The following is a 22,249-nucleotide window of genomic DNA, read 5'->3' on the forward strand; positions in this document are numbered from 1 at the left end:
GCAGTTAAGCAGCTTTTAATAGCCATTTAATCAAGTGAAATTGGGAGACAGCACGCCACTGCGTCACACCTAAGTGGTGCGCTTCTGTAAGAGGCTTGTGGCATTAGCTCGCGCTCCTTACACTGAGAGCAGTTTACATGCTCGACCAGCTTATTGTGTAATGCCAAGTCCTTATATGTCTTAAAAATTATCAGAAATATAGTTTCATATTTGCTCACACTGAATAAACTACCATTAATAAAAAAAATTAACTCAAAAAAACAAAACAAAAAAAACATAATCATATATTTTTGATAGCATCAATGTTTTTTTTTTTGTTTTTTTTTGTATTTAAATTGTATGTCAGAACCACTTTACTTCACACAAAGAATGACTGAATGAAAGGCAGGGAAAATGAATGAAGGCAAAACAAAGAGAAAAACATATTATTTTGAATCATTTTCATCATGTTCAGATTCTCCGCCAGTTGTTATGTACACTTTTTCATAATATAGACAGAGATAAAGATTGCAAGCGTTCACACATTGTTATACTATCTATGATTCTTTATTTATCATGACCTAATGGTGATTGATACTGAAGTGGCATCCAGTACTGATGATAATAAAGCCCAGTTTTCTAGTGAGGATTTGACATTCTGGGGCATTCATGCATCCGGTATGCACACATGTAGAAAATTCCTAAAGAAAAACAAAAACAACCACATTAATAAAAGAAGTCAAAAACCATTTGTGTTTACCTCTAATTTACCTTCCTTAATAAGACTGTGTTTCTACAGAAAATAACTTTAAATATAGAAAAACACAGACCTATATCAGTTGATCATGCATAAGTACACTACATTTAAAATGAATGTAAAAATGCAAAAGAATAAGGTAGACATTTAGAGGTGCTGTTTTCAGACAGACTGTAAAACTGTCATTACCTGAAAAGAAAGTGAGCACAACAGACACCCAGCCAATGATGTAAGACCAGGAGAACCTCCAGTTACCATAGCGTTTACCATAGTAATTTATTGTAACTCCAGTGTACACAGACATGGCCAGAAACACAAAAAAGCCTTATGGAGAAAAAGAAAAGAAGCAGTATTACACTAAACTAAAATAATATTAATAATAATAATTCAATGATTTTAAACATTTTTATTGTTAAATATGAATCTTTAAATGTTATACGATAATTAAGTATTAATTAATATTATAATTATTGTTTTAACACTACAAATGTTCCACAAAATAAGTGACATTTTTATTTCTCTGTGATTACATGCCACAACTAGTTGTAAACACTAGTTGTAAAACAAAGTTTTCATACTTAAAGGTTATATAAAACAACAAGAAAGACAACTTACATGAGATGAAGAACAGAATGCCTGCAGCAAAGGTTTTATCAAACATGTCGAAGGATGAGTAGTGGATGAAGGCCATAATACCGATGAGGATGCCAATGAAGCAGGCCAACAGAGACAAGATCATGAATGCTCGTGTAGCATCCCAGTATGCTGTGAACACACATACACATGCACATCGACATCAGAAGGTCAAAGGTCATGTTATCACCAGCTTATTTGAACATACATGACTGTTAAAACTAAAATAAAATATAAAGATCTAGGGAACAACAAATCAAATTTAAAACGCAAAATCAAATGCACATTTGATACAGTCAATGTAGCCTATATGTTAAATTCCATTAAAAAAAATCTTTACATTTCTTGCCGCTCTTTCGGACCGTAAATCTCACCAATGCTGTCGGTGTGCGTGAAGCACTTTCCGGGCATGCAGTATCTCCACAGCCCCTGATGCATGTAGTTGTTTGAATGACGGTACTGCATCCAATAATCTGTTGCTGTGGAAACAATCAGGAGTATATTTCCCATTCCTGCACAAAACAGCCCTCCTCCCATGAAGCTGTACATTCTGCACCTACAGATAGACTAAAAACAAAAGCACACACATATTTATGGTCCTATCTACAATCACACATATGGGCACATGCATTAATGCACACACACATAAAGGTCAGGGTTGTGTTAGCATCGAGGGACCGGTGCAGACTCCTCTCAATGCGCTGCACTGTTGAGACATGTAAGTGTCTGTAATTGCATTGTAATGAACACATTACTTCCTCGGAGTGTGCTGAGAGGTTAGCATCAGGAGGCTACTCTCTCTCACTCTCTCTTTCTTCTTTTCAGGTTAAGGCTAACATAGCTCTCAGGTGAACTGGCTGGAAGAGATTGCAATTATGGTATAGGACAATGCAAAGTTTTTGAATTGATGTGCTTTAAATTCTATTTGCTGGGGTGTAACTGACTCATTGCCATTAAAACATTCACAAATATTTTACTTTTATGAATGTATGGACACACTGAAAGAGGTAAAAACTATTTTTGATTACCATTCAGTAGAGGGCGCCATATAGTTCAACTTCTAATTGGTTTAAAAACAACACTTTTTTGTGCACTATTTGTTGACTCCTTTTAAAATATGTTCAGAATGGAACATTGAAGATAATTTTTTTTTAACTGAAAATAATTTAATCATTAATAAAAAATCAGTGTGCAAAATATGTTTTAGCAATAATAATAATAAAGTAATAATTTATTAATAATAATAATTTTGAATGTCTAAAAATACATTAAAAAAATGTTTATATGTATTTTTATATAAATATAAAACTCAATAGAAAAGCCCGTAAAAATATGCTCCAATATATTTATCTATATTTATCATTTTTACAAGTGTTATTTGCATTTTGCAAATGTCCACAAACTTGATGGAAAATGTACTGGACATTTTCTGTCAGGACATTATCCTATTCTATCCATTTTTCTACATTTTTGTTTTTCAGTATATTTATAAAAAAATAAAAAAATAAACATTTTCAACTCATTTTTCAATTTTAATCAATTAATACATTTCTTTAAAAAAAAAATCATTTGAAATGTTGTCTTGTTGTCTGTTATCTGGAAATATTTGTAGCTTTACACATTTTTCCGAGCAGTTATCTTAGAGTTAACACCATACATTATTGAGTTACACCTGACAGATGTTCATGGAATCACTGTATTCTCGGAGGGTTAAATATTGAGGAAAGACAGAAAACAAACAATAGCCAAAAACAAACAAATCATTCATCAAAGGTCGGTGGTTCTATCAAACAATCCGATAATTTAGCTATTAAAAGTAGTCACACTTACCTTTGTCAAACCCTTTAATGAAGTCTAAATAAAATACAGCAGGGCCCTATAATGGCTGTATAGGCAGCTTTCCAGCAGCTCTTAGCACTAGCGTTTAACGGGTGAATAGAGAGAATGGGGGAAAGACCAAGCGGAGCGCTGAAACAAAAGAACAGGCAAAACACAGCCAATCAGCTAGAGCTAGTTTTGTGAATTTGGAATCTGCTGAAGAAACAGAACTATCTACAAATCCTGATGACTGGAGGCTTTCCATTGAGCGGGCGCCGCTAACCGGCCTATAGTTGGGAAGAGGCCGAGCGGAAAATCGGGATTGCTGTTGGGCCTGGCATGGAACAATTACAAAACAAAATTTCCATTTTATTGCATGTTTTCATGTTCTGCTACAATTTAGACATATAAAAGCGTGCTCTGTTTTATATCAATTTCTAATTTGAGGTTATACTAGAGGATTTCCATGCAAAGCTTTTAAAAACATCCACAGTGCAAGTTTGAGGAGTTCTTCAATATCTAATTAAAGTGATCAAATGAAACACAATTGTGTTCTGTAAGCGGCTATGAAAGCAACCGTTAAAAGAATAAATGAAAATGTCAGGTATTATAAATGAAATATGAATAACCAAACCTTTATTTATTCCTCTGTTTGCTGTCTGAGCCTTTCACAGATTTACACAATATGCTAAAACACCTCCGATTTCCTCAGCTTTTGAGTCAAACTTACATCCACCCTATTGAGAATTAGCTTAGCTTTGCTTTCCCTCGCCCTTATGTGTGTTAGAGTTGTTTTCTCCTCCAGAAGGGTTCCTCTCCCATCTCCCGCACATGGTCCCGAAGATGAAAGGACCACAGTGGATCCATTACCTGCATTAGAGCAAGTTGCTCGGACCAATTGACGACTACAAAATGCAACAGGAAAGGGTTTTTTTCAAAGATGTGAGTGCCGTACTTATGTCTAACTTCATTTTTATAGACCACCGCCTATTTTGTTCCATTTCAACTGAGGCAGCAGAGGAGCATTTGATATCATTCTGAGCTATCAAAGTGGACAATATGTCTCAGTGAGAGTGAAGCATTTCTTTCTCGAATGCATGTGGCTTTTCAGAGGATGACTTTGTTATGACGTGTATTAAAGCAAACGCTAATGATAACAAATGACTAGCTACTCTGTGGATGCACGGAAATAAAGAATAATCCTAACAGACCTTCAGAGTATCCTCGGTACCTTTGTGGGCCAGTTACATGCAGTTGCATGACAGATGACAAAAATGCAATGCCACTAATGTTAAAATCAAGCCCAGTCCTATCAAATTTTATGGATTTATTTTTCACTGCTGTCTTTACTGTAGAAAACAACATGTATAGACAGATAGATATAGACTGGATATATATGCTAAATAAATGGACTGTTTGGATAGATAGATAGATAGATAGATAGATAGATAGATAGATAGATAGATAGATAGATAGATAGATAGATAGATAGATAGATAGATAGATAGATAGATAGATAGATAGATAGATAGATAGACAGACAGATGCTCCGGTTACTCTTGGGTCAAAAGGATATTGAAATAATTTGTGTTTCCAGTGTCTCTCTTTCAGTAGTTTGCCCTTTCATATTGGTAGAAAACACAAACCAGTGTTCAGCCCTGACCCCTTCAACATAATGCACACTGCCTGAGAATGTCTTTGAATCCTTTAAGCTGCCAGGCGCATCCCCCTAAATGCCTAAATCAACTCTTTAGAATTTCATTTCGCAGCCTTCGGTTGGCTAATTTGTATGGCAAGTGCTTTCAACATTTTCTGGGCATTTAAGCAGCTGCCTTAATCAAAAGAGCATGCAGACGATTCTCCCTCCCATCCCTGCTCCACGGCACTGAGTATGGAATAAAACCCTTCCACTTAACCACTTAGATGAATATATCAAGAAACTAATTTGTCATTTTAATTGCACGATTTGAAGAGACGCTGCCTCACTTTGCCTCTTCCATTTTGCTAAATTTTCAATGTGAGCACATATTAGATTGATCTATGAAAGACAGCAGAAATCACAACATTTATGTCTTTTCATTTTGCCGTAATTAGATAATTGAAATTCCTGTCACTGTCGCTGCACTTTTGCAAAACACAAACAGCACACAGACACCTTGTTTTTTAGATGGTGCTCTTTGCGTCCTCCTCTTTGTTTTTTTTTTTCAAGTTACTTTTCCCCTGCGTTGTTTTGATTTTTTTCCTTTTCACCAGAGCCAATCACTCACTCCATCTCCTGAAGCCAGAAATAGCACAGTGCATGTCCATTTTGTTGAGATTTACCGTCCCCATTAAGTGATTGCTAGCTGAAATGACAGGGCACCTTTCTCTTGATACACTCCGAGAAACCCGGCTGGCTCACATTAAGGACACATTACTCGAGCCCATTTTCATCCAGCTGCAAGGATATCCATTAAGGTGCCTCACAACCCTAAATTTTTCCATTTTCTCTCTCACTAAACTTGACTTCACATATTATTCCCTGCTCTGTTTTGTCATTTGCAGCTACAAATTATATCAGGGCGAGGCTATCTCTCTCAATGTTTTCCCTCCCGACAGAGCAATTTGCCGTGACCGATTCTGAAGTGTCAAAATGGACACATCATTAGACCTAACTATGACTGATGGATGGTTCTCCTCAGAAGTTCTCCGGAGTCTGCCGAAGTTTTCAGCTCTGGAGAGAGGCAGAGTGTTATGGAATCATCTCGCAAATGGACATCTCAGGAGTTCATGTAGGCCTGCCGAACCAATTAGGCCAACACCTTTAAAAATTTATATTTATATAACTTTTTTTTTTCAATTAACTGCATGGCCGAAGTGACCTCAGCAGAAAAGAAAAGTTGTTTCAGATGAAAAGCAAGTAATTATATTTAATGAATATTACAAAGACAAACATTTTTATTCCTCAGAATAACACAGATGCATCATTCACAATAAGAAGAAATGAGTATGTGATGACAGTTTTCTTATTTTTTGGATGTATACCTTTCAGAAACTAAATGTAAGTCTATTTTAGTCTATTTTAATTACTTTACCATGCAAACCCTTTAAAAAAATGGAACAGTTTATTTAACCTTTAGACATTTTTTTTCCTAATCTAAAGAAACTCTGCATATGTGCTTTTTTTTCAGTATCATATTTCATACATCAAGAGAATATGGTGCTCATACGCAAGGAGGCAAAAAAACACCTCAGTTTTATTCAGAGGCCCAAACTGAACAGTATACAATTTGGTGCAGTTGCTGATATCTGAATGGCCAAAATGTAAGATAAAAATTCTGATAGTTTTGGATTTACATTATAGCTTTACATTTACAACACAAATCAATGAGATCCTCATAGCCTAAAATTATAACATATTACTTACATAAAATGCATACAAATATCAGTTGTCAATCTGATATCTCCAAATAAGATGATATTTAAATGCTTAGTTTTATTCTTATAATAATAACAGCAAACAGACGTGCATCATGACCTGAAGGGGGACATTTTTAGAAATATACTACAAGGCCTTTTACTTGCTTAAAACATGTAACTATCAATCCGACAACAAAAGGCATGTAGTAAATTGTGCACAACAGATTTTTCCATCAATGTTTTGAATATACTGATGATTTAGAGGCCTTAGAAATGTGTATCAAATGTGATAGGCTTTATAGTGTTAATATATGCATATACCTATATACAGTGCATGACTGCATATACTTTGACTGCTTCCTGTGCAACTGTTTAGAGTCAAATCAAATAAAGGGCATTTGACTTCACACCAAAACAACAAAACAGATGCTTTCAAACATTCAAACACACAAACAAATGCAAAAGATCCAACGCGGGCGTTTGGCAACACAATCACCTTAAGAGCCGGCTCTGCTCGGAGCACGCACCCCGTCGCGTTGACATTCTCATTGCGCTTTACCCATTAATTCTGCCATTGTTGTTTCTGAGGTCTCATGGGGTCCTACGAGTGACTCAATAAGCAGTGCTTAACCAGCCTCCTATGTCCATTCAGCTTCAGTTAACCCAGACACAGAGTACAGTCAACAAACCCGAGCCACGTCCCTGCTCCCGGTCAAAAGCCTTTATCACCCTGTAATTGTACGAGTCAATCCCAAATAAGCAAATCAAAGCTCGACCTCACTCTGTGTCTCACTTTGCATCACAAGGGCGAGCGCCCGACATCGACTCCCGTCGAGGGAGACATGTTGCTAATTGAGTTCTCACTGGTCATTTGATCCCCCTAAGTGAGCAAGAAGAAAAAGGGTCTTGGGTCTCATCTGCTGGCGTAGAGCGCCACGTAATCCAGGAAGGTTCAGAGGTGACTCAGGAAGCCCTTTCAGCTGGCACCACGCGAAGACCGATGACCTTTCTTTCAGCTAACGCCCAATGCCATGCTGAGTCATTGCTTTAAAAGCACTCCCTTGCTGAGAAAAGGAAAAATGCATGGCACAGGTTCTCATAAAAAAAAACGTTACAACTAATAAATAATTAAGAATTTTATGGTTTGTATCGTGCCACATCAATAACTTTTTTTTTAGCGCATCGATTTTCATTTTGTCTGAATGGTTCTTGATGAGAAATACACAATTCTACACTTCCATAGATTGGGACATGATGTGAAACAAAAATGAGGTCCAACCAGCAACAAACTGCTCCAACTCTGTGAGGAAAGAGGATGACTTTTTTGTAGGCCAAAACCCAGAAACAAGTTCAGTCATCCTGAAGTCAGTGTGATTAACATAAGCTCAAGATATTAAAACATTTTACATCAGTAATATGCCTCATTGACGAATTATATGATGCATTTCACATAGGCTGATGCTAACTTCTGGGTTGGCCTACAAAACTATACTGAAGCGTTCTACAGCCTGTGGCCCAGAAAACCCTACCCAAAGTGAGCACTCTCTGAGTTAATTCAGAGCGCTGTGATCTCATTTGTCCTTCACTCCCACTTTTGTCTAGGTCAGAAAGGAGGGGTCTTCATGGTTCAGCAGATACATCCCGGTGAAAAGCTTGAGCCAGGGGGACTCTCTTTTTCTCTATCTCTATATGACCATGTTGTACTCAACACCTTAGACCTCCACATTCAGCCTGGCTGAATGGATCACACGAGGGCAAAGAGAAAGTGCCATGGGAGATGAAGGCTTGCTTAGTGGCTTCCTATTTGGACCAGAGGCAGTTGAATAGATGTCATAGTCACTGTTGTAATTGAAACAGGCCTTTTACCAGTTTGCATATGTCTCAATGTTTGCATATGTCATTGAGATGGTCTCATTCAAGAAAAGTACAGGTAATACAATCGTCTTTTATTCCTTGTGAGGTGTAAAATACTGTTCTTTCTTTCTTACTTTTCCTTTTTTTGTTTGTTTTTTTGCTATTATGGGTTACATATTGTAGGAATCCTACAGACTTTGGTATTTTGTCAAATTAGAGAGATGTTGTTGTTATTATTTTAATTTTATCCATAAAAAAGAAACAACACAAAACAAGGTCTCTTATGAAAAATCTGAGAAATAATAAGTTTACACAAAAGTATGCTGTTTTATCTCTTTAGGAGAAACATCTGAGATATTAAGGAGATATAATTTGCAATTTCTTTCCTTTATCATTAAAGTGATGAAAAGCAATTTACTTGCAAATTTGCATTTAACATTGTTAAATGCAAAACACACACACACACACACACACACACACACAGTATACAGTATACACACACACACGTTAGATTTCTGTGAATTGTGGGGACTTTCCATTGACTTCCATTATTTTTATACTGACCATACAATATTTGTAATCCCCGAACCCTAAACCTACCCCTTACGGAAAACCTGTTTACATTATCAAACTTTCACATAAACATCATTTACTATTTTTATTATTATTTTTTTTTAATTTCAGGTTTTACTATCCTTGTGGGGACATTTGGTCCCCACAGTTTAGCATAAACAAGAGCACACACACATGCACACATATAAACAATTATACATTATACTTCTTAAGAAGATAGTTTGTAATTTTTTTCTGTTTAAGATTAATATAATGAAAAGCAATTTACTTGCAAAAATCAAATATATGTAAATGTATATGTATACACACACACACACACACACACACACACACACACACACACACACACACACACACACAATCTGTAAGATTTTTTTTTGCAAGTATATATATATATATATATATATATATATATATATATATTTAGTGTATATTATACATGTATGTATATAGAAATAGGGCTATGATCACCAAGACATTCTTTTATGTGTACATCTACAGTATATATGTGTGAAAAGAAAAGCAACCATCATTGCATTTTCAGTTTGTGCATGTGTGCCCTTAATATTTTCCAGCTTTTTACCATTCTATATGAGAGAATTAAAATAATAACAACAAAAATAATAAATAAATTCACTTACGAATTGCCTAACACTGATGATGACTAACTTATTCCCCATTTGTAAGCGTCACCTACTGTTAGCAGCTAATTAAGAGCCCATTTTTCCACTAATATATACAACGCAAGTCTCTGTCAGTCATGAAATGACGGCTGCTAAAGCACAAATGTGCCACTTTACCACGAGTCTGGGCAAGCAGACGTTAATTAGCCTGTTCATAGAGCAATTTCTCATCAGCCCCCCACCCCCCACCCCCACAATCCTCTGAGTCGCATGGGCTGCACTTCCTTATTACACACCTATTGACTCTCAGTTCAATAGAGGAAAAAAAACTTCTTAATGGACTCTGAAAGAGGAGTCATTTACAAATGATGACTGCATTATTAAATTGAAGTGCCTATATGGAAGTTTAAATGTAAGTGGAAGTGCATTTTAACCTGTTATTTGGAGATGCTATTCAGCCCATTCATGTCAGGGTCATACAGGCCTCACTGCTAATAAACCCACGGTGGAGCAAAAGTAACCCTGTTATTTGGCTTTCTTGCAAATTGACACATAATTACAGAAAACATAAGGAATCCTCACTCATTAATGCTCTGTAATATGTATATTCTAGGTCTCTAGGGAACAAGCAACTGCGAAATCATTTTCCAAGTGAGCCGAGCTGCTGTTAAGCTATTTTTTAATAGCAAGAAATCTAATGTTTTTCAAGATGTCCATAGCTATGCTCATTTTTGAAATATATAATATGTATACATCTCACTTTCACATGTCTAAACCTTGTAAACTGCTATTTCCAACAACCACAATTTACTACAAATTATGATTTGGCGATTAAAGCATTTATAAATCGACAGTGAGGCGAACGTTGGCAGTGGTAAATGCACGAGGTTGGAAGTTTCTTGCAGCCCTATTGTGCCACTCAGCACGGCTTTAAAGGCAGATAATGAAGAAATGGAAAATGGTGCACAAATTGACCCTTTCACAGCATGCTCCAAACATTTGTATGGGTACCTGCGGAGGCCATCCCACTTCCCATCAATAAAATAATTTAAGAACACATTATACTCCTTTAAAAGGTCCCATTTGTCTGACCAGGTGATTTTTAAAAGAGCCTTTGGATTAGAGACACCCTGCCTCAGGTACTTTTAAATCAGAACACAATCAATATGACTTAGCCAAAGCTTTGTTTAAATGAATATTATAAAAGAAATGCAGGTGATTTCGCCAGAATTTTCTCCCTTTTGAATTTCAAGTCAATAGAAGAAAGAGTGGCAATAGATTTTTTCCCCCTGGAGATATTTTATTCATGCCTTGAGTTGAAAGTCGCCCTTTTTTTCACAGGAACATCTTGTAATTTCTTGTAATTGAAAATGCAATAGAAAAATACACAACAAATGAGTATTTCTTGTCTTCATCTTGCCTTACAAGACAAACTCTCCATCTCTAATCTATGCATGACATTTCTTCTCGATTATTTTTTCGAAAGTTCTGGATTGTAAGAACTGAAAAAGGCGCAAAAAAATCAAAGATAAATGGACATCAATAGCCTGTTTTTCATTCCGGATGTGATTCTGACAGGTGGCAGGGTTTGGAAGTGTGTATTTGAGCGTATGTGCGAGTGTGTATGTCCAAAGCCGGGCTCTGGGCTGCGCTACACACTAGTGATTTGGCATGTTAGTGAGTGTGTTGTGCCTAATCAGACAGAGGGGCCACGGTAATGGAGAGAATACAAGTGGAATCACAGAAACACACATAGTGACAGGGCGACAGTAATACAACTAATTCCTCCTCTGTCTCAGCAGCCGCGCAGAACAAAATGGGGTCAAGAAAAGGTGCAGGCAGCTTCAAATGAACAGCTGTTCTCAGCTAACTGTGTGGAGCGGCAAGATGGTGGCCTACCAAAGCACCGCCATCAGCCCCTCCCTCGCGCATCAATGCAAAAGTATGTATGTTCAAATAAGGCCAGGACCTCTGCATATCTCTCCAATTCTATACTTAATCATTTCTGACGCCTGCCTATCATCACCATGTGTCTGGAAACATTCAATATAGGCAGACAATGATATGCAGTCAGATTGCTTTTGGTTGCCCATGTTGTTTGGTCGGGAGGGGGGTTATATCAGCAATTGCCTATTACATCGCTCCTCGTAGGCAAATAAGGAACCAGCCTGCACATAGGAGAATCTTGGAATGGGGATACAATATCGAAGTCATAGCAATCATAAGCCAGACAGAGTTTAATGAAGTAACGAAACTGTGAGATTTGTGAGATTCAAAAGGACAATGCAGCCCATGTCATGCTCCTGTTTGAGAGATATGAGGGTTCATGTTCATGAAATTGATCGCTACACATATTTTGATATTTTGTATTGAAGTTGTAGTTATGGTACATAGGGGCAAAGATGGAATGTTATTTTTATTTATTTTTAAAGAATGACAAAAATGTGCTTTAAAAAACATTTTAACATAATTAAATCCTTTTTTAAATAAAAAAAGACCATATTATATAACAAACTACGTGCCATTTTATTGTCTCTCTCACTCTTTTTTTTATTGTGATGTATAAAGAGTATATAAAACTAACTGTGATCAGATTTCTACACCAATCTGCATAAAAACATGATAATTATATAACATATATTAAAATTAACACATGTATAAACATATTTAAACACATAAATATTTGACAGCATAAGCCTATATATGTATTTATAGGTGTTATTAAATATAAATACACGTATTACACATTGTTATTACATTATAATTACATTTAATACATGCATTTAATATTAATAAATACTTATTTACATATTTAATAATACACATATAAAAACTTAAATATATATATATATATATATATATATAAAAACTTATATATATATATATATATATATATATAAAATTTATTATTATTTCTATGCATATATACATAAAGATATTTATGTTACATAAATATAAATATAGATTTACATGCATATTTATGCACAAATAAGGCTATATTGACAGAATAGCAACCATTATTGCAGTGTGTGTGTGTGTGTGTGTGTGTGTTTGAGCACATAGTTTGCACTGGCACCATATTTGTCTGCAAATTCAAGAAACTGAAATCTTACATTTAATTTCTCCAATCTCATGTTTCGGTGAATCTGAGCACAGAGCCCCCTGCACATATAATTTATCAATAGTTTATAGATTTTCCATAACGTAGCGCAAACTTGACCCTTTCTCTTGGCAAATCAATTAGGCGCAGTCAGCCACTTAACGCAGAGGCTCTCTCATGTAGGCTATAGCCTATCTCCAGTTTTGAGAGCAGAGCTCCATGCAAATATAATGTAAGACAGGGATGCATTAAGCCCTCCCCATCAGTCGCAATAATGGATTAAAGTCTGCAGTCGCTCCACAGTTTGCCAGTCAATGTTCTTTATTTTCAGCATCAACCCAATTTCATCTTCTTCTGCTGCCTTTGGAAGCAGTCGATTTGCCGTCAATTGCCATCTCAGGCAGTGGCATTAATGCGCGCCCACAAAAGGATGACACACCGCATTATCACCTCACTTGCTTTCAAATTAGAGTGGACCGCTGCCTCGGCGCAGCTTGTGACTGGTTAACACTATCAGCTATTTGTTGTGATTGGCCCTAATTCGTGGTGTCTAAAGATTTCATCAGGCATTTGATGAGTGAAATAAACCACTGCCCACAGGGAAATTGCTCTGATTAATAGAATTAGACATTGGAGGGGAATCAATACGAGAGAGGCGGTCACGTGGGGACGGGCCGAGCTGCCCATCATTTCGCCTGCCGTTGGCTTGGGCTGCCCAGCACATGACACTTTCCCATTAACAGGCTCTGTGTGAGACTCAAGAAAGCGGGGATTAGCAGTTGGTTGATGCTAAGGAAAGCGCCAATCTGTTCGGATAAATGGCTGGACCATATGGGTCCCATTGGACGTGGATTACTTCAATGGCCTCGATGCGATTCTTCTCCGTGGAAAGTATGGGATAGCAAACTATACTCTTAATGTGTCTTTTCATTTAAAGAGCGGCCTGTTCCTCCTCCCTACACTTTTAACCACTTAAGTGCACTCAGAGGGGCATCGCCTCCTCCGCTGCACCTCTGCTCCCGACCGCACCACCCCTTTCCACCCTCTTTGTGTCCGATCCCACTCCTTTACATTAAGAGCTTCTGTCGGCTGGTGACTTGCGTAAACCCCTTCGTCCATATGATTCAGCCATTACCACGGGGCTATCGGGAACATCTAGTGTCCTTGTGAGAGCGGGATAGAAATAAACCCAGGCCCACTCTCGGTGGACGCTCATAATGCCTCTATTCACTCTTTAATTCTCTTCCCATCTGCTTTCCCCAGATGCCTGTTGCCGAGATAGAACAGCTCATCAAAATGTAAATGAATTCTATTAGATTTAAGTGGTTGTTTGTAAATATAAGTCTATTTGGTGTCACTGGTGTCAATTAGGTAGTGTGAGCGCATTCTTCCACAGATGTTTAACTTAGCATGATGGATTTGTTCAAATGCATGTTGTTTTTTTAGTCCTCTGGGTGCCCTGACCTAAAACCGAAAACTCAAATAACTCTGTTTCTCTCAAGAACAGCTATGGAACCTGGCTGATTACAGCAAGGCTAGATGAGTTTTCAAATCCTCATTCAGTACAACAAAATTTGTTAAACGAATTACTATGACCTGCAATTATAATAAAATCTATATGTTCTGAACATTTTTTTTAAATAACTACTAATATTAATATTCAAGGTAAACATGATTTTCATTAGAACACCTGCTGTACTGTACTTACAAAAATAATGCCCTCTGGTGGCAAGAAATGGTAGTATATTAAAAGTTTAACGTCACAATGCAATGTATCATGCACAAGGTACATAGGCAATAGTATATAAAAAAGCGTCTATACTATAAAAACTAAAAAGCGTTTTGTTTAGCTAATTTGGTAGAGAACATTCTAGAATTATCTGTAACATTCTGGAATATTCTGTAACATTCTAGTTGTTTTCTGGAACATTCCAAAACATTGTGGGACTAGTCATAAAAGACAAAACTCACTTCTGAAGTTTTGGACGACCGGCTTTTGGTAGGCTTACTATTTAGTTTACACTGTTGTTAGCTGTTGTAACTGTTGCTATTGTTTCTGTAATTTTTACGCATGAGTAATAACTGACTACCTTGTTTAAGTTGACAACATATTTAGTTTGCATGACCACTGTTAATGATGCACAATAAGTAATCAGATTTTCGTATTCAGCATGTCAAACTTAACAAAGAAACATTAAAAATAAAAGCAAAACAAAACCTTTAAAAAAATAGTTTCACAGTGTAGTCCAAAGGAAGAGAAAATCTAAAATAATATTTTGTAACATTACATATAACTTTGCTTTCAATTTTGAATAATTTAATGCGACCAATTTTTTTTTTTTTTTAAATTAAAGAACTAACTTTTTTCCCCTCTGAATTGAATAAAATAAAATAAATAAATAAATCTTACTGACTTTATTTATTTACTGGTGGTGAAATTTTATTATGCTAAATAGCCTAATCGTCTAAGATTAAACAGATCTCAGATCAGTTTTTTAACGCCACAATACGTAAATACATTTATAACAGATATATATATTACACATATAACAAATAATATATTTCCTGCTCTCCTCCAAGAGCTGGTTTTACGCTCTTTGTTTCTCCATTTCTTCGTTGAACGCTGCTAAACGTCTGTCAAATCATCTGTGTGGAACGTTGTATAGGCTAAGTATAAAATAGTACATTTAAGGTAAGTGTTTGAAGACACTGGCCTCTAGTGGTTATAAAAAGAAGTGTTAAATTATGGTCAAGCCTCATTTCAATCAATCAGAGAAAAATGATTATAGTTTTGCATACATTATAGAAAATCTTGATGTTTTTTCTAGGCTGTCAGTCAGATCAAATTAACAACAAGGGTTTATTAAAAATGCTAATACCCTGAAAAATCTGAGTCATTGTAATAATCAGTTCAGTAGGTGATTCTCAGATAGAGAGTTTGTTTAATGCGTATCCATCACAGACATACAGGCTCCCAGAAAGCTAGACCTCTCACCCCTCAGCTGTCTCTCCTCGAGATCAACCGTCTGTATCTGTAAGACCTCTAACCCCTTCCCATTCCCTCTGCATCTCCCTCTAAATGAAGCCACAGCACCTTGTGTCCCGTATCCAAATTACACATTGGCTTCTAGTTGAATCCGCCGTGTCCACTCTGCTAATCTGAAATTAATGGGTAAAATCTGCATGGGACAGAGAGCTGCATTGTGAGATAAAACCGCAGGTGCTTTGGAGTAACGGTTAGGGAAGAAAAATGAGTACGAATTAATCACTAAAGATTTGTTCCTCTTGCTTTCATCTTTAGTAGATCTGGAGTCATGCGGTCTAATGGTCTTAACAGAACACTCTCTCTCTCTCTCTCTCTCTCTCACACACACACACACACACAGGAAATGAATCTAATGAGATGAGTCGAGAGGAAGCTGAGCTGCTTAGCTTTTGGCCTGTGATTATATGAGCTGATTGAAAAATATGACCCTGTTCTTGCTGTAATGTTATCCAGTAACTCCACCAAACTGCGAGTAAAAATGATATATACTGAGAATATTTCGCCTTGATTGATGAGGAAGCTTCTTTCGCTACCAGCTCAGTGATAAATATCTAGGACTGGTGCAATCTAGGAATTATTGAGGATCTTTGTGAAGAGTATTATTACTAGCATCCCTGAGGGAAGTCTTTGTGTTTGTTGAGGAGCCAGTTTTGGCAATGTAACATTGTTCAGAAGCTTGATAGCTCTGCCTCCTCTTCACTCGTTCTTCCTCTTTTTCTTTGTTGTTTTCTCTTGCTCACTCTCTGAGCAAAGGCCCCCTGCTGCTGGAGAGAGATGGTCTCAGCATGATATCACTCAAACAAAAACTTTCAAGTCTTCTCTTTTTCTCACTCTCTCTCTCTCTACACACACACTAACACACACACACACACACACACACACACACACACACACACACACACACACACACACACACACACACACACACACACACACACACACACACACACACACACACACACACACACACATCACTAATGGTCTGACAGGAATGTTGCACACCCTGTGAGCTCTGGCACCTCTTCTGTCTCATCCATTTAGCCTTGTGATTGCTCTGTGTACGTTAGAAAATCATTTAACTACCCGGCCAAAAACACTCAATAACACCAGACACCAAAACTGCTCCTTTCAGACAGTTTTATGGGTAGCCTTGGGTCAGTTTAACTTCCTCGAATTGTGTAAGTGTCTCTGAGTAGGTGGCAAATAGCAAGGACAAGAACTCTTGTTTTTTTGCAGTTCACCACAGTTGCACAAAATTCAAGACTTGAAGAATTGTCTCTCTTTCAGTTCATGAGTGTGAGTTTGAATTGAATTGGCCACACGCCACAGGAAGTTGAACTGAAATGACATGAAAAGTAATTTTAATTAAATAAAGAAATCTATCTAGTAGTGTAACTATTTCATTTACTGTATTAAAGTAATGTAACTGATTACTTTTTGATTACTTTTCTACATTTGTAATATTTTTGTAATGTCACTTGCCAAATCCTTCTTAAAAAAAAAGCATACACAAACCCAAATAGGAAATAAAACAGTTATCAAATTTCTATAAGTAATTGAAATTTACACATTTTTTTTCAATAGCTGTAACTGTTTACAGTTACATTTATTTTGTAATACTTTAAACTTTTACCCCCAAAACTTTTAAACAAGGCTTTCATAAAGATAACTTTTTAGACTTTTATTCATTTTATTGTGACATATTTTCGTGTCATTATTTAAACTTTCTTATCTCAATGTCATATTTTTTTTAAATTATAATTTTGACATTTTATCTCATAATACTGATTTGATATGCCATAATATATGACTTTTACATTTCATAATTTTTTAATAATTCAAAATCAAATTGTGATTTTAAATCCTGTTTATACCTGAAATCAAATTCAGTTTAAAATCTGGATTTTAATGAGAATTTAAAAGCCAATTTAAATTCTAAATGGCACACAACCTGGCATCTCACTTAAACTGTCCTGTGTTGTGACAATTTAGTTCTGTCATTTTTGTAAAGTACAAACATTTCACAAGAATTAGAAATATAAAAAAAATGTTGTATCAATACCCCTACATATGTTTCATTCTTCTAAAGGGTGCCTAAACCCACCGATAGCATGAGAGCATAAATGACTGCCTATGAGTCATGCTGCTCAGGGTAAGAGACAGGGAATTATAGTCAAAGTGATTTCATGCCTGTGCTTGAGTCATTGTGTCCTTCACACGCATATAGAATTGAGTGTTCAAGTAAAGCTGCAATGCTCATGGGTAATGCACAAAAACCCTAGCTGAACAGAAACTAGCACGGTTTGCGTGGTTTGTTTCACATCTAAGACAATTAAACACTGTTTTAGATGACTTTGAATCTTTCTGATTATAGCAATGTTTAATGAAATGAAATGTAAGATTTTCAAGTAGACTACACAAATTATAAAGAGGAAACAACAATATTCACTATATGTCCTTTACATGCCATTCCACAAAAGAAGATATTTTGACGATAGCCATTGACGTCTATATAATGAAGAAAAAGTCAATGGCTACCGTCAGCTGTTTATTCTTAAAAATATCTTCTTTTGTGTTCAATCTCATACAGGTTTCGAACAACTTGAGGGTGAGTAAATGATGACAATTTTCATTTTTGGGTGAACCATCCCTTTAAGATGCCATAGAAAGCGGATTGTGAGTCATACAATCCAAACATCTGACATTCATCCAAACGAGGTATGAGACTGGTTATCCAGCTGTGAATAGTGATTTATTGCTGCTATTTTCCAATCTAATTGCTTTAAACATACAGTAAGATGATCAAAAATGTGCTGAGCTGCTTACTGCCAGTGCTGCTTTACATATATCCATCTGCGCCTGCACTGTGGATGTGATTCCTTAAAATGACCACCAGGGGTCAGCCTTGTATCATATCTACCCATAAAGTCTAAAATATTGATGCATAACATCTACCATGCACTAAAATATAGTAGCATAATATATCACACAAGTAATGACGAGGAACAGAACTATATAGGAAGACCATAAATATAAAAATATACTGTTATATATACCATTATGCAACCATGCACAAATTCATATGTTCCCTGATCAAATTAAATGACATCATTCTCTCTTATAACTTCATAATATTTTCTGACAGTCATATGAGAGACGATCAGAGGATGTGTGTGTGTGTGTGTGTGTGTGTGTGTGTGTGTGTGTGTGTGTGTGTGTGTGTGTGTGTGTGTGTGTGTGTGTATAATTGTAATAATTATTTACATGAAGGCAACCTAGCATTTTCATTTTAGCTACTCTGCATGATCAGGTCAAGGGTTGCCATGGTAGAATACTGTTTACAATATTAATAATGGTTTGCATACAAACCTGGTTATAATAAGTCAGATATACAGTATGTGCTCAGATTTATTTCAGTTGGCCTTTTGCAGTGAGCTACTCACCAGGATAAGATGAATTCTCGGAGCTCACTTTGTTTTGAATATTGAACTCTATTTTGCCTCTGAAAGGTCATTCATAAAATCTTAATAAAAATATAATCACCTTTCATTTTTCTCAAGCAAATGGCTGTACCACTCCGTTCATTCTGCATCCTGAATCTCATTCGGAATCACCCTCCCTCTATCTTTCAGGATTTATGTGGACGTTGATATAATACACGGCCTCTATTATAAGTCCCTGGGAAAGTCCGGTGCAAATACATGTCAGAAATGTTGCCTCATTCATCCCCTTTCTTGCGGAATCATTTACCATGAAAATGATTAATACCGTATAAGCCTCCCGAGAGCGCAAGCACAGTACCCATCAACCCATTAAACATTCATCAAAATTCAGAACACCGCCTTGTCATACAGAGCTGAGGCTCAGAGATGGAACAGCACAGGGGATCTCTGCGGTAGAGGAAGTTTAATGTATGCAAGACTGTATTACTTTAATTTCAAGCATCTGAGAAAAGCATGTTGATTACGAATCAGCTTTTATGATTAAGAAAGAAGAAAAGGAGAGAAACTTGTTTTTAGATCAGTTCTCAGATACTGGTTGAGGCCCCCCAAGAGCTGAAATCCCATCAAACATTCTGGCTTCTCCTGCTCTTTCATCTATGTTTCCCACCTGGAGGCCTGTAATTCCACTGCAGATACAAAACTGGAACCAAAATTAACTGCATTGCATCTTCAATGCAGAATCTCCAAGTTTTCCGGCACTCCCTAAAAAATATATCAAGATAGTCCAATATCAGAATATTCCAGTCATTTTTGAATTAAAATGAAGGGCAAACTTTGCTCTTAGAATAGTAATGAGATACATTCAAATATAGAGAACAGTAAAAATAGCAAAAGGAGACAGGAAAAGCATTAAAAAAATTATTTGCATGTGTAACATGTAACTCGATTGTTTATCGTATTGTACCAAAGTAAAGTCTGAAAACCAGACATTGACATTTATAAATAATATTACCAAGAGCTCCAACAATATGGTTTTCTTTTTTATATACAACATGCCTCAATAGGAGGATGTTGGCCTCTTGAACATTGAGGTTTTTATGCTCTTACAGCTAATGTACGGCAAAAAAAAAAAAAAAAAACATTGTGGTTGGCACATCATATTTCTACTTCTCCTTATTCTCTTTGACCCCATCAGAACTGCTTTATGGCTCATTTTTGGGTTATGATTCATCTGTTGAGAACCACTGGGTTGTATATTGCAGCATTTGTAGAGAATATGGAAAAAATATTTTGTTAATCATTTTGACTCATAGGAACTACACTTTCAAAAGTAGATCTATTTGATTTTGAATAGTAGTACATGAGGTTTTTTATGTTTTGTCATTTTCTCTCTGTTTTTCTGTGTGTCCTGAGGGAATTTTGAATTCCTGACAGCAAGATTCATTACCTCATTATTCATAATGTGTTGAAATACAATTTCACAGCTGTTTATTTTGTTAGTGGGATTAGCTTTGGCATTAATATTGAAACTATCAATCTGTAGACGGCATTTGATACACATTCTTCCACTAATGTGGACCATAATTCAGTTCATCTATTTATCTATCTATCTATCTATCTATCTATCTATCTATCTATCTATCTATCTATCTATCTATCTATCTATCTATCTATCTATCTATCTATCTATCTATCTATCTATCTATCTATCTATCTATCTATCTATCTATCTATCTATCTATCTCAGGGCTGCCAACTTTTGAGTTCAGCTGTGAGAATTCCCATGGCATTTTATATATGCACACACATCACATTTTTTAACAAATTATATTTTTCTTTGGTCGTTTGCTTATCACTGTGCCAATCACTGCAATTTTGAAAGTGATTCTTACATTAATATGAAGGATGAGGGATATATGTCACTCCTGAATCTTTGCTGCAAGTAGAGTGTGCAGCACGTAATGGATTTTATGTAGCCTATAAAAGCCAGCAAATAGTGCTTCCTTAATAATCACTAAAAGGCTTTCACTCATTTCAGTTTAATGCTATATCTCTCTATGTTCCTTTATAATCAATGAATCTCTAATCCACATCATGTCTAATTTGCTACAGTGAGAGGATTTGCCGGCATGCAGAAAAAAATGGCATTTTGACCGTTTAATGAATTCTAACTTAAATGCAGTGGAGATCAGGAGATCAACAGATATCTCTGTGATTGGCTACACTGCTCAACGCTGCAAAAACACTGTAAATAGAAATTTAGACGCTTCCATGTAAAAAAAGAAAAAAACAACAATAGAAACCATCACAGAAGTACTAATGGTTTCGACAAATACCATTACAAACATTATAAACCATTAACTATTAACTATTAAAACCATTAAACAGTTTCCTGTAGTGTGTTTTGGGATTTAGGATCCATTAGGATTTAGTTGTTTTATCAAAAGCCACCAACAGAAGGTAACAAATTAACAGTAGAGACGCACAGGGACCATTACAGTTTTCATTAAAACCAAAACAATTCCCTTTATAAACAGTAAACCATTACAGATTCTGTGATTATCTATCTATCTATTTATCATGCTGGGCTATTTTTTCTACCTAATCGCTGGGTTGAGCCTGTTGGGTCATATATTGATTTCTGACAGAACCTACAAACGATTGTATTTGGTTAAAAAAAAATACATAAAAAAAAAAATAACTATCATAGTAGACCGCATAATTAGGTTTCTTTACCTCATTAGCATATGATAAATGAAAATGTAGATATTTACTGATGGCACAGCCATTGAAAAGCACAGCTTATGATCTCTGTTCAACTGCTCTGACAGAGAAAATAAAGCCATGAAGCTTATTTGATGGAGCTGTAGCACATCTGAGAAGAATTCGCTGACTAATGTATCTGTCAATCTCTCTGGCTAATGCACTTCAGGCTGTTCTCAGGTCAGCCGAGACAGCAGTGATTTAAAGGATCACAAAGTGAGCAAGGTGACTCTCTGAGTTTCAAGTGTCCCACTACTGGAC

At 36.1% G+C, this 22,249-nt stretch overlaps 1 protein-coding gene across 1 annotated transcript; it reads right to left on the minus strand.

Annotated features, from left to right (window-relative positions):
- Positions 1 to 431: 431 nt before the first annotated feature.
- Positions 432 to 3,357, minus strand: LOC109097336 (lens fiber membrane intrinsic protein-like). Its single transcript, XM_019110965.2, has 5 exons — positions 3,200 to 3,357; positions 1,744 to 1,936; positions 1,352 to 1,501; positions 926 to 1,060; positions 432 to 680 (listed from the first exon to the last, which is right to left on the minus strand). Exons 2-5 carry the CDS (start codon positions 1,916 to 1,918, stop codon positions 619 to 621), a joined length of 522 nt encoding a protein of 173 aa, XP_018966510.1. The 5' UTR covers positions 1,919 to 1,936; positions 3,200 to 3,357; the 3' UTR covers positions 432 to 618.
- Between the last annotated feature and the right edge of the window lie 18,892 nt (positions 3,358 to 22,249).

This window comes from Cyprinus carpio, chromosome B10 (assembly GCF_018340385.1).
Source record: "Cyprinus carpio isolate SPL01 chromosome B10, ASM1834038v1, whole genome shotgun sequence".
Lineage (NCBI taxonomy): Eukaryota > Metazoa > Chordata > Actinopteri > Cypriniformes > Cyprinidae > Cyprinus > Cyprinus carpio.

Excerpts from the sequence above, each read along its gene's own strand:
- LOC109097336 (XM_019110965.2), bottom strand. The coding sequence starts at position 1,918 with ATGTACAGCTTCATGGGAGGAGGGCTGTTTTGTGCAGGAATGGGAAAT. Across the intron at positions 1,502-1,743 it reads CACGCACACCGACAGCATTG|CATACTGGGATGCTACACGA; the intron begins GTGAGATTTACG and ends GTGTGTTCACAG. Across the intron at positions 681-925 it reads TGTGCTCACTTTCTTTTCAG|GAATTTTCTACATGTGTGCA; the intron begins GTAATGACAGTT and ends GTTTTTCTTTAG.